Genomic DNA, 12,652 nt, shown 5'->3' with positions numbered 1-12,652 from the left:
GGGGAGAGGGATCTGATGGTAGATCACCTGTATCCTGGGACGAATCATCGGTCCAAGGATTATAGGGCTGATCTCCATCACCCAGTGGGTTTCCAGCAGGGAGAAATTGTGCTAATCCTGAAGGACCAGGCCTAGGCATAAACGGCATTGGAGGAGGCACCGATGGCAGCACCCAAGGAACCGGTGACATCGATGCACGAGTCGGTGGTAAAAACCCAGACGGTGGAATGGGTAACTGTGTTTCCTCATCATCAGATGATAATGGAATCGGTGTGGGAGGTACTGGACCCACCGGTTCTCTTGTTTCCATCGGAGGCAGGGCACCGATCAACGCATCCAGTCTACCCAGTAGCGGTGTGAGTGCTACGGGAATAGGATCGGTGACTGGCTCGGGGACCGGCACTGGCATCGATGGAGGTTGGAAGCCCTGAAGTGTTTTACCAATGGCCTCCTTGGATCATCCGATCCAATTCCTCGCGGAAGCCTGGGGCATGGAACCCCGGCACCAGATTAAGGAGGCAGTACTGGCGTAGCCGGAGGTTCCACCGGTGAAGGTGGAATCGCGGATCCTGGCACCACTGAAGGTGGGGAACGCCTCGGTGACCCGGTCACAGAAGAGGATGGGGCCTTTTCTTGACGGGGCTTCTTTGTCAGTGGTTCTGTCGATGTCGATGCCGAGGACTTGCCTGGATCGACGGACTGAGCCTTCTGATGCCGGTGTCAACGCTTTTCATGATGTTCTCCTCGGTCCTTTTCTTGAGGAGGCAATAGACACCTTTGGAATCGCCGACGCCAGTCGAACATCAGCGGTGTCTCGGTGCTGGCGAGAAGTCGATGGCACCGGCTCGGACGACATCGAAGCTATTCATGGAGTCGGGGCTTTTAACCCGAAGAGAAAGTCCATTTTCTCTAAACGAGCCTTACGCCCTTCGATGTCATTTGGGCACATTTGGTGCACGTTAGGACATCGTGGCCGCATCCCAAACACATAACACAGACCCCATGCGGGTCAGTGATGGACATTGTTCGAGTACAGTCGGGGCACCGACGAAAACCCGATGCCATGACTCAGACAAAAGTTTAGCCGCGATGCGATCGCTGGCTGGTAGGCCCCGAAGGAATAACTCGACGGGAATCGACCGCAACAAGGGTAAAACCTTACCTTTCGACCGAGGAGTATGGATATCGATAGGGGGACCCCTATGGGGTAGAAATTTTTGAAAATTTTAAAAGAAGTTCCGTGAGGAAAATTCCTGTCAGGAATCTCCAGAGAGCTCCTTAAGCCGCGTGGCTACTGCTGCACGGAAAAAAGAAGACCGAAGGGGGACCCCTGCTGGATGCAGGGTCAGTGCATTGCTGGGCATGCCCAGTAGGTGCCAGTCAAAGTTCTAGAAACTTTCAAAAGTGTTCCGTGATTGGGCTCCATCCTGATGATGTCATCCATATGTGAGGACTACCATCCTGCTTTGTCCTGTGAGAATTAAATTTACAGGTACAAACAGTGACAATAGTTGCAGGGTCATTTGCAATCATAATTGAATCAAAAGTCCAATGAAAGTAACATTACAAGTTTTTCCTTCAATGAGCAGTCTAGAAGAAGGCCTGGGTGAACAACCATGCCTTAATTTTATTCTGGAAAGTGAGATAGCTAAGCTCCAGAAGGATGGGTAGGAGTACCTCATTCCACAGATTTTATGTGCATAGCAGCTGAAAGTAAGAAGTCCTGTACAGGTCAGTTTGGCAGAAGTCAAAGCAGGAGAGGAGAGAAGGGATATTTGGGAGGATCAGAGTTATCTAGTAAAGTATGTGGTACTACGTCTCCCTTTATTTACAGTCATACTGGGAAGGGAAGGGATGGAGAGGCGAGTTTGTTCAGATCCCTGACTGAGTCCAAATCTGATATACCACCAGAGGGAGACTGTGAGGCAGTCTGGGAAAAAGGTTGTGCTGTATTGCCTTTGTTTTTTTCTTTTTTAAACTTTACTGCCTTCCCGTTTCTCTCCAAGAAAAGTGTGCCATCACAGTAGCCCCCTGTTGACGGACCTACCAAGGGAACAAAATCACTAGGGACTACCTGGTGCTTGACCCATTGGTGTGGAAACTCATACAACCAACTGATTTGGATCCCAAGGAGAAAGGGAGAATCAATACCAACAGGATCATTGCTCGAAGCATCCACAAAACTCAGCCTACTCTCTACCAGGAACCTGAGCCAACATAGCCTTCCTGGGAGCATCTTACTCCTAGCTACATCACCAATTCACATCTGCACCATATGCTGGAGACAGAGAGATACTGAAGACAGCAACAGACCACTATAAAGGGAGTGAAGTCAGGTTTGAGCTTTTTTTTCCCCCCCATCTTTATCTGCTGGCAGGAGGACATAACCTACTTATCTGGACTAGTCTGGCATGGATGATAAGGATTTATAATTTTAAAATATTTTTAAAAATAAAAGACAAGTTTTCTTCTGGATATTTGTCTACAAATTATAGTTTCCCACTGCCAAAATTAATAATCAAGGTTATAAATGCATGAAACAGCCTCAAAGTGTTTTATATTGTGAATATACATACAAAGCCAAATGTATAAAATGTTGCACTTACGTTTCTGTGTCCGAAACTAAAGATTCATTATTACATACATCATTGAAAGTGTGAAGTTGATTCTGGCAAAAAGAGACAAATAATGCTTTGTAACTTGCATATAAAACATTTACTACATGACGATTATAAAAAGAGAAAGGCAGACAGGAGAAAGAGACCTTATGTCTTATCTACTGCCCATCCATACCAACTAATTCAACTTTACAATTCCCATCACTCCCTCAGAGATCCCCTGCATTTATTACATGCTTTGACTTCAAATACTATTTTACTCTCCACGTCTCCACTGCAAGGCGGTTCCATGCATCAATGACTTCTCTGTAAAAAAAAATATTTCCTAAGATTTCTCCAGAGTCTACCCGCTTTCACCATCAACGTTCTAGAGCCCCCTTTCCACTGAAAGAGGCATGTCTCCTGTACATGGAAATCTTAGGGGAGATATGATAGAGACATTTAAATACCTCTCTCTCACCTTTCCTCTAAGGCAGAGCTTTCCAAAGTGTGTGTCGCGACACTTTAGTGTGTCGCCTGCAGTGTGCCGGTATGTCGCGCAAGCCCGGTGCACATGACGGGGCGGAACAAGTGGGAGCCAATGCGGCCGCCGGTGGACCTCATCCCACTGGCGGCTGAGTAATAAAGTATCGCTGCGCTGTGCTGGAGATGCACAGCAGGAAGATCGGCAGGGCCGTGGTAGAGCTCACGTCACCACGGCCCGAAGAACAAGGTCACGTCGAAACGTGCAGGTGCTCCTCCTCCTTCCTGCCCACGCGGCCCCGGAAGAAAAATGTTGCCGGAGCCGCGTGGGCAGGAAGGAGGACGAGCGTCAGCCACGTGCAGAAGAGGAGCAGCGTTGTTGCAGCCGGCTGAGAAGAGGAGGCGGCCCAGTAGCAGGGTCCCCACCGCGGATTGGCCCGAGAAGATCAGGGCCGCTGCAGAGCCCATCCTGCAGCGACCCGTGAAGAGGAGGCCCAGAGGCAAAAGAGAGGCTGAGGGCCCGTAGAGTGCGTGTATGAGCTGAATTGAGAGATTGTGTGCGTGTAGGAGCTGAGTTGAGAGATTGTGTGCCTGTGTGTGGGAGTGAGGACCTGAATGTTTGCAGAGACAGCATGTGACAGTGAGAGCCTGTGTGTATGAATGATTGTATGAGAGAGAGCATGTGACAGTGACAGACTGTGTGTATGAATGATTGTATGAGAGAGAGCATGTGAGATTGAGAGAGTGTGTGTGTGTGTGTGTGTGTGTGTGTGTGTGTGTGTGTGTGTGTGTGTGTGTGTGTGAGAGAGAGAGAGAGAGAAAACATGTGAGAATGAGAACCTGGCTGTGTGTTTGAGGGAAGACGATAGATGGAGAGAAAAGAAATAGAAAAAAAAGACAATATGTGAGGAATTGGCAAAAAAATAAGAAAGGGGAAGTGGAACAAAAAAGCCTGTGACCAACAGATTAGAAAACTAAGATCAGACAGCAAAGGTAAAAAAAAACCAAAAAAAAATTTTTTTACTGATTGGCATACATAATCTTTAGTAATGTGCAAGAGTAGCACTTTCTCTATGCGGATCTCACAATGTACGGGGAAGTGGAAACCCACGGGGCTTGCACAGAGGAAACAGCAGAATGGACTTCAGTGCCAGTAGCAGCAATCAGCACCTCCCCAATAGGCATGCGGCATCACTGACAGTGGCAGCAGAATAATGAGAGAGACTCCAAGGTTGCTGGCAAAAGAAAGAGAGGGGGTCTTGCCTTTAGTGTGTGCATGTGTATGAATGGGAGTCTGCCTGGGGGTGTATGTGTGTGAATACATGGGTGCCTGCCTGAGGGTGTGTCTGTGTATGAGAATGAATGGGTGTCTTCCTGGGGTTTGTATGTGTGAGAATAGGTGCCTGCCTGTGTGAGGTGTATGTGTGTGTGTGAGAATGAATTGGTGCCTGCCTGGGGGTCTGTGTGTGTGAGAATGAATGTGTGCCTGCCTGGGGGTCTGTGTGTGTGAGAATGAATGTGTGCATGCCTGGGGGATGGGTTTGGGAGTCGTGTGAAAATGAATGGGAGCCTGCCTGGGAGTCAGTTTCAGTGTGTGAGAATGACTGGAAGCTTGCCTGGGGGTGTGTGTTTGTGTGTATGTGAGGGAGCCAAAGAGAGTGAGAGCATGAGTTTGTATGAGAAAATCCAGGGGAGTAAGAGTTTGTGTGGGGGTTGTGTGTGGAGGGGCAGAGAGTGTCTTAGAGCCTGAGAGTGTCAGTGTCTGTGAGAGTGAGAGGTTATGGTGGGTATAAGAGCATGAATGTGTATGTATGTGACAGTGTATGTGTGAGAGAGAATGGACATGTGAGTATGTGTGAGAGAGAGATGATAACCTCCTAATCCTTGACAATATCAGGGTGACTGGAAATCAAGAGCTCCCATGTATGGACAGCAGGGGCCTTTTAAAATCCTTATTAGTTTTAATTGTTGGGTGTTATTTGATATATGTGCTGTTTTGAAATATTTTATTGGTGTTTGGGAAATTGTAAAAAATGTATATGATTTTAATTAATAGAAATTCTATTTATCAGTAGTTTTAAAATATTCTTTTATTAGTATGGTTTTACTATTATTTATTTAGTTAGTTTTATATACCATCATTCGGTTCAGCCATCATAACGGTTTACAAAAATCAAACAGAGAATAAACCATCAAAAACATTGATGCATAAATTAATAGTGGAAAAGAAGAAGGGATCGGGGAGAGGTTGGTGGTAAAAAAGGGAGCATAAGGAAAAGAAGGGAAACTGATGCTTTATGTTTCTTGATTTTATTTGTTTTATGAGGAATGGTGGTTCTGTTTTTCCATTGTTAATACACAGAGTCTGGCTTCTTGGGGTTTCCATTTCAGTTTTTTCTAATTTGTGCTCCTTTATTTTGTATTTTGTATGGGATTGCAGTATAGATTTTGAGTGTCTTTTTTGCGGGGTTTTGTGTTAGTTCACAATATGTCTGGCAGTGGAAGGTGTTTGTGCTGGTTCTGTGAGGTGACACCAGAATTTGAAAATATCTTTTTCTCTGATGAGCTGTAAGGGAAACATCCAAGCTCCATTGTTTGGGGGAATTTCAGTGGATGTACAGAGTTATAGAACTGGAGGTGCAGAATTTATATTGACATTCTGTCCCTTCCTATAAATTCCAGACTTCACTCTCATAGCCATATAGAATTAGTTGAAAGAGGCTATCAAATAATTTTATAGTGTGAAACTGGCCAGCTTTTTAAAATTACGCAGAAGACCCTTTGGACATTTTTTTAACACCACCAAATATTCAAAAGCTGTGTTCATCCCATCAAGCTCACTATATCTCATTAAAGATGTAAATTGAATAACACAAAAACTTTGTTTTATTATTGTTACTCATAAATTATAACAATAACATTAATCTTGGAATATTATATATTTTTAATATAAAAGGTTTTCACAAGATAGGTTGTGTCGTGAAACATTTTATTATGTATATATTTAAGGAAACATACATAAATTGTCGAAATACATTTCGTTTAACATTTTTTTTTTTTTATTTATATTTTATTGGCAACAAGAACCATAGCATAGCCATAGTCACTTCAAATACAAAACACTTAAAGGTATAATAAAGCTTTTACAATCAACATCTTGCCATTCTTTTCTGGTTTTCCCCCCACCTCCCCTATACCAGTCGTTCTAGCTGATATGTACTCCAAGGATGGGAGCCTTGAGATTGGCTGCTTCCCTCGTGTCTCAAGGGATCCCTCCAATGTCACCATGTCCGTATAACCTAGCTGCTCCGGACCTCCGTCCCCATGAGGCCCTGTGCTACCCCAATGCTCTCCTGGTGCTCAAAGCGCTTTATACCACTGTAAAAAGGGCTCCCAAATGAGGACATGCTTTGCCACGGCATCCTGTTGCGTGGCCCTTAGATATAGCCACGAGTGCATAATCCATAGCCGCTGGATAACTGACTCCACAGCCGGCGGCCTGTCCTGCTTCCAATAAGCCACCAGCTCCTGACGCGCCGCGCTTAGCACGTGATGCACCAGCTGTCTCACCCTCCTCGGCCACTTCTCTGGAAAATCGGACAGCAAGAAGAATGCCGGTTCATGGGACACCGGAATATGTAACATCTGTATAATCGCCTGCCGGATCCATTGCCAAAACGATAGAATAATGGGGCATCCCCACCAGACGTGTAAGAAAGTCCCCTTTTGCGTACAGTTCCTCCAACATTGTTCAGCTTGAGCCGGGTACATTTTGTGCAATTTGGCCGGTGTCAGGTACCACCTCGTCAATACTTTGTAATTAGTCTCCATAATACTTGCCGATATAGTCCTTCTGGAGGCCTGAAGAAAGCAAGTAGTCCAATGTGCCGCCGTCCAATTCAAATTTAAGTCCTTTTCCCAGGCCTGCTGAAAACGATGTCTGGTCAAGTCCTTTTCAGATAACCAAACGTAGATATTTGAAATAGTCTCCTTTAATTCGTCCCTTGTACTGCACAGGCTTTCAAACGCCGAACATTGCCTGCTGACATTCACTCCAATATAAGGGTCCTGAAGGCAATGTCGTATCTGGAGGTAACGGTAATACTCCCCTCTGGGGAGGGCATATTTACATTGTAAGTCCTCAAAGGAGTTTATGCGAGAGTCTGAAACAATTGTCCATATCGCAAGATCCCCCACCTACTCCACCGATCCAGACCAACCCCCCCTTCAAAGACCGCACATCGGTGCTGATACAGCCCAATAGGTAACAATGGAGTCACTACCTCTGTCCCGTCAGCCTCCCCCGGCATTGACTCCAAAGTTTTAACGTTGCCTGCGTAAAGGGATTGTCTACCTCTTTTAGGGTGCCCTTTCATTGGGAGCCCCCACACCCTCGTATGTAGGGGCATGCCCCCCCCCCCCCCCAGGCTTTGCTCTATTTGAGCCCATAATTTTAAACATCGCCCGGCAGCACATTCCGGTATAACCCGGAGCTGTGCCGCTTGATAATACTTAATAAATTGGGAACCGCTAGTTCCCCTCCTTCCTCTCTAGGTCGATACAACACCCTCTCGCTATTCGCGGTGGCCTTCTCCTCCAGATAAAATGGAACACCTTGGTTTGTAGAGGACCGTAAGAATTTAGAGGGGACCTCTATCGGCAGCGATTGAAAAAGGTACAACCATCTGGGTAAGATATTCATTTTAATCACTGCCACTCTCCCCACCCATGACAGCCTATAGGGAAACCATATATCCAGATCCCTAGTCATTTGCAGCATCAAAGGAACATAATTAAGATGAAACAACTGCCTCCAATTTGCAGACAGTGTGATCCCTAGATATTTTATTCCCTTCATAGCCCCATTTGAATGGAAATTTAGCCTTGAACGCAGGGATCTGCTACGCCGGCAATGTGGACATTCAAGATCTCGGTTTTTGGTCATATTAATTTGAATCCCGACATCCCGCTAAATTTGTCCAGCTCTTGCACTAAGATCGGTAGGGTACCCTGAGGGTAGGCCACTGTAAACAGAAGATCATCTGCGAACAGCGTGACCTTAGAACAATCTCCCCCTACATCCAATCCCTTTATATCCCCATTTTGACGTATAGCAGCAAGCCAATGGTTCCATAAATAGGGCAAAACAACAGAGGGGATAAGGGGCACCCCTGTCTGGTACCCCTTTCCAATCGCAAACACCCTCTGAATAATAGCCATTCACCTTGACACAGGCCTTGGGATGAGTATACATAGCTCTAAGCCATTGTTGAATATTTGGACCTAAGCCCACTTTACGCAGGACCCCAAACAAAAACCCCACAGTGCACCGGTCGAAGGCTTTTTTCCGCATCCACCCGCCATTAAGATCAAGGGTACCCCTGTTTCTGTGCGGCCCACATTAAATTCACTACTTTTCGAACATTGTCCCCGCCTGCCGGCCCTGTATGACCCAGATTGATCGGGCTGTATAAGGGAAGGTAAGACCATATTTAGCGTCTAGCCAGTACTTTAGCTAAAATTTTTTAAGTCAATATTTAGTAGAGATATCGGTCTATATGAGCCACACAACGTTTTATCCTTACCCGGCTTGGGCAACACCGTGATCCCTGCCAGGCTCATGGTTTCCGGGAGAAGCCGAAGTCTCAAGTAGATCATTATACACTTTTTGTGCAATTGTGGGACAACAAATCCTTAAAATTTTTTTATAAAACAACCCGGGTAAAATCGTCCCAACCCAGGGGCCTTGTGTATTTTTAAACTGGTAATAGCATCAGAGATCTCCCCCCTAGTAATTGGCATATCCAAAATTCGGACTTGATGCTCCTCTAACCTGGATAAAGTAATCTTCCCCAAATAGTCATCTATTTGTTCTGCAGTCACAGCTAACTCTTCCGTATATAGCTGCTGATAAAACTGGGCAAACCGATTCCTTATTCCCGTATTTTCCATGAGAATGCCACCGTTATGGGCCTTTACTTTGAGGATGGTACTCTGTGCTATTTGTTGTTTCAGTTGCCCTGCTAACCATTTACCCGGCTTATTACCCTTCAAAAAGTGGATCCCTCTTCTATGGTCCAGCTTATCCATAATCTCCCCGTCTAGTAAGGCCCGTAATTCATTACGTTTCTGATCTAACTCTCTGAGGACCCGCCATCCCCCTACTCTCTTATGTTCCATTTCCAAGTTCCCAATGACCTTTGTCAGCTCCTGCTTATGCTGCCTCTCTTCCCGCAGCTTCGCTGCTTCCCTGGCTATCAGGCGCCCCCGAATTACAGATTTAAAGCAATCCCACACCGTCCGGGAAGGGACTTCCCCATTATTATTACACTCAAAATAGTCTGCAATATCGAGTCGCAGAGGACTCGTAAGTTTTCACATCCGTAAGGAGCTTATCCTTGAGCCTCCAATATTTCATCCCCTTTCTTCCTGTGTCAGTTGAAAGGTCCAGATATTGGAGCGAGATCTGACCAAACAATCTGGCCGATCTGCCGACTCTCACAGGCCACACCCATGTCTTAACTACCCAGCCACAGATCTATGCGGGAGTAAACCCCATGCACTCTGGAGAAAAAGGTATAATCCCTATCCTTAGGATGTCGGTGTCTCCAAATATCCATGATCCCCCAGTGCTCCATCAGAATTTTTAGCCTTTCTCTGTGCCCTTTACCTCCACCTCGCCCAGCACTGTGATCCATACTAGGGCTCAAAGTGGTATTGAAATCCCCACCAACTAGTACTGCACCCTGAATAAAGTCACTAAGTGATTGCTCCAGTTGAATAAAAAACATCCCTTGGTTTTGATTAGGGGCATAAACATTAATGAGGGTCATCAGAACATTATCTATCTTTAACACGAGAGCAATATACCTGCCCTGTCGGTCCTTTCTAGTATGCAAAATCTCAACCCTCAGTTCTTTACACAACATAATTCCCACCCCACATGTCTTCCTCGCCTCACAATTAGAAGCCAGAAAAACATGCGGATATGCCGCATCCCTCAATAACCGCTCATCCCGCTTCAGCAGATGAGTTTCTTGTATAAAGTAGACCTGCGCCTTATGCGCTTTGGCATCTTTGAACAACAATTGCCTCTTCCTTGGGTGATTCAGCCTTTTTCACATTCAGAGACACTATATTCAATTTAGCCATTCTGACCTCCGCTATTAATCATTGTACTTCTAAATTAAAAAATACTCCCATCCCCTTGTTTTCCTAAGCCCCAGCAGATTATACCCCCCATCCCCACCCCCCCCCCCCCCAACCCCTGCCACCATCCGTGAGGAACCCATCCTCACCCAATCCATAGGAGGAGTGATCCCATCCCTTGTGGCACCATTACATAATTTAAACATATGCATGTATTTAGCAATAAAACAGCATAACCCCCCCCCCCCCATTGTAACCACAAACATAGTCAACCTTTATCCCTTAACATTGTAAACCCGAACTGCCAGACCTATCTACTATATCCCATGGGTACCTCAACCCATGGCCAACGTGCGAACCCCATAACAACAGTGTTATAATTCCAGACCATGGAGTCCCCCCCATCACTGAAAGGATTTATTCTAATACATCATAGTATCCTCCTTATCCCTCGCTGGAGCCCCCCCCCCCCCCCTTCCTTGGCAAACTCTTGACGTCTGAGCCTCTTGCCTCCCTTTCCCATTCTTTGCCAGCGGGGGGTGGGAACTCCTCTCGTTGACGGCTGCCCCGCTGGCTGTGTTTTGACTGCAATGCCCTGTTGTCTTAGGAATTTTTCTGCGCCCTCCGGACTCCTTGCGACACAGGAGTTTCCACTGATGGTAAACATAATGCCAAACGGATACAGCCACCGATATCGCACATTCTCCGCTCTCAGGGTGTCAGTAATATTTTTCATCGCTCTTCTTTTTTGTAGCGTCACTGCAAACATATCATTGAAGATTTGTATCTCCGCTCCTTTCCACACTATACGCCCCAGGCTTCGGGCTTTATTCATGATCAGTTCTTTGGTGTTAAAATTATGCAGACAGGCCACAATGTCCCTCGGTTTGTTATTAACAGGCTTTCCCAGCGCGCGTTGGGCCCAATCAATAAGAATTGGTTGCCCATACGGTTTTTCCACTTCCGAACTCAATATAGATCTGCATATGTTTTGCACAACCAGGCCATAATCAATTGTTTCTTCCCCCTCCGGTATACCGCGGATTCTAATATTGCAGCGGCGCTGCCGGTTTTCCAGATCTTCTAATTTAGTTAGTATGTCCTCCGTGACCTGCTGCAAATTTGTAGATCTTTATTGTGCTGCACAAGGGTAGTAGCCTGCCTCATCCACCACTTTGCTCCACCACATGCACGCGTTCTCCAAGCTCTTCTACCTCCACCCGAAGTGCCCCCATGTTTTCCTTTATCTCCAATTTTCAGTGTCTGTATAATTCTTGTTTCATATCTTTCAACCATGTCTGCAGTTCCTGCTTAGTGGGGCTGTTCTCAAGATGCGCACCCAGATGAGAACCCACCGGTATCAACTGGCTCGGCTGTCACACTTTCCACTTCGGTCCCCCCTCGGGGCTCCTTTCTCCCCTTCATGGATTCACTATATGCAAAACGCTGACAAGTCTATGGTTTTCTTATGGGCTGCCATTTGCTATACCGTCACTGTGCAGATCCACCCTAGCCTCAGGGCCCCTTTACTCCACAGCCGCTGCCTCAGTATCCTGCATGCAGGGTTGCTCTGCCTGCTGCAACTCCCCAGGGGGTTCTCCTTCTCACCAGCTCGCACCCACAGCTGTGCAACTCAAACCCAGCTTGGTATACAGTCCCAAATTCCAAATTGGTAAAATATTGTGCTGCCCCACGATTGTCGCGACACTGCGGAGCCTCTGGGGTCTTTGGTTTAATTCTAGTTTATATTTGCACCGCATCCCCGATCCTAGCCACGTGATCCGCCGCCATTTTAGCTCCCTGCTCGCCCCGGTGAGCACGCTCCTCCTCCCGCCCTCCTTCCCTGCCTACTGCCGATTCCGGCAAGAGAAGATCCGCCCATTAGTCTCCCACCATGCATATTTCTGGCTGTTACACATTGTTTTATCCACCTGTTTGGCCACCTTAAGACCACCAGATTTGATCAAACCCAGATCCCGCTCTTCTCTCATGCTTAGAATTTCACTCCTATACTGTACCTCTCGAGTTTTTGCATCTTAAATGTTTAAGTTAATTATTAAATCTTAGCCACCAGACCCTACACAATATTCTTGAGCTTTGCTAGATACCTCTATTTTCCACACCTTCCTAGCTGTCTATCCTATTGCAGCGTCATGGTTTTGCCTGCTGTGCAGTCTTCCCATTACAAGTTCAGCCTGCTGTGCAGTCTTCCCTCCACCAACAATCCACAAGTCTTGCTAACTACCTTGCCAGTTATCTCCTTGCTGATTACACTAAGCCCAAGCCTCAGCCCTCCTTAACCCAGCCTGTCCAGTGCCTCAGAACTTCTTCATTGAATCACCTTGGCTCTCTGACCTGGCCAGCTTTACCTTGTTATCCTGCCTTGCCTTGTGGCCCTTCCAGGCCTCCTGCCTTGCCTTGTA

The 12,652-nt window shown here is 46.5% G+C and overlaps 1 protein-coding gene across 1 annotated transcript in view; it reads right to left on the bottom strand.

Moving 5' to 3' along the window:
* Positions 1-12,652, bottom strand: part of USP34 (ubiquitin specific peptidase 34) — a 1,009,100-nt gene that overhangs the window by 780,531 nt on the left and 215,917 nt on the right. Inside the window, exon 8 of the mRNA XM_029593702.1 lies at positions 2,607-2,668. Coding sequence (XP_029449562.1) covers positions 2,607-2,668 — 62 coding nt within the window. The remainder of the gene's footprint in view (positions 1-2,606; positions 2,669-12,652) is intronic.

This window comes from Rhinatrema bivittatum, chromosome 3 (assembly GCF_901001135.1).
Source record: "Rhinatrema bivittatum chromosome 3, aRhiBiv1.1, whole genome shotgun sequence".
NCBI classification, from domain to species: Eukaryota; Metazoa; Chordata; class Amphibia; order Gymnophiona; family Rhinatrematidae; genus Rhinatrema; species Rhinatrema bivittatum.
Note: the sequence above shows the minus strand (reverse complement) of the source record. Positions and strands in the feature narration are given on the sequence as shown.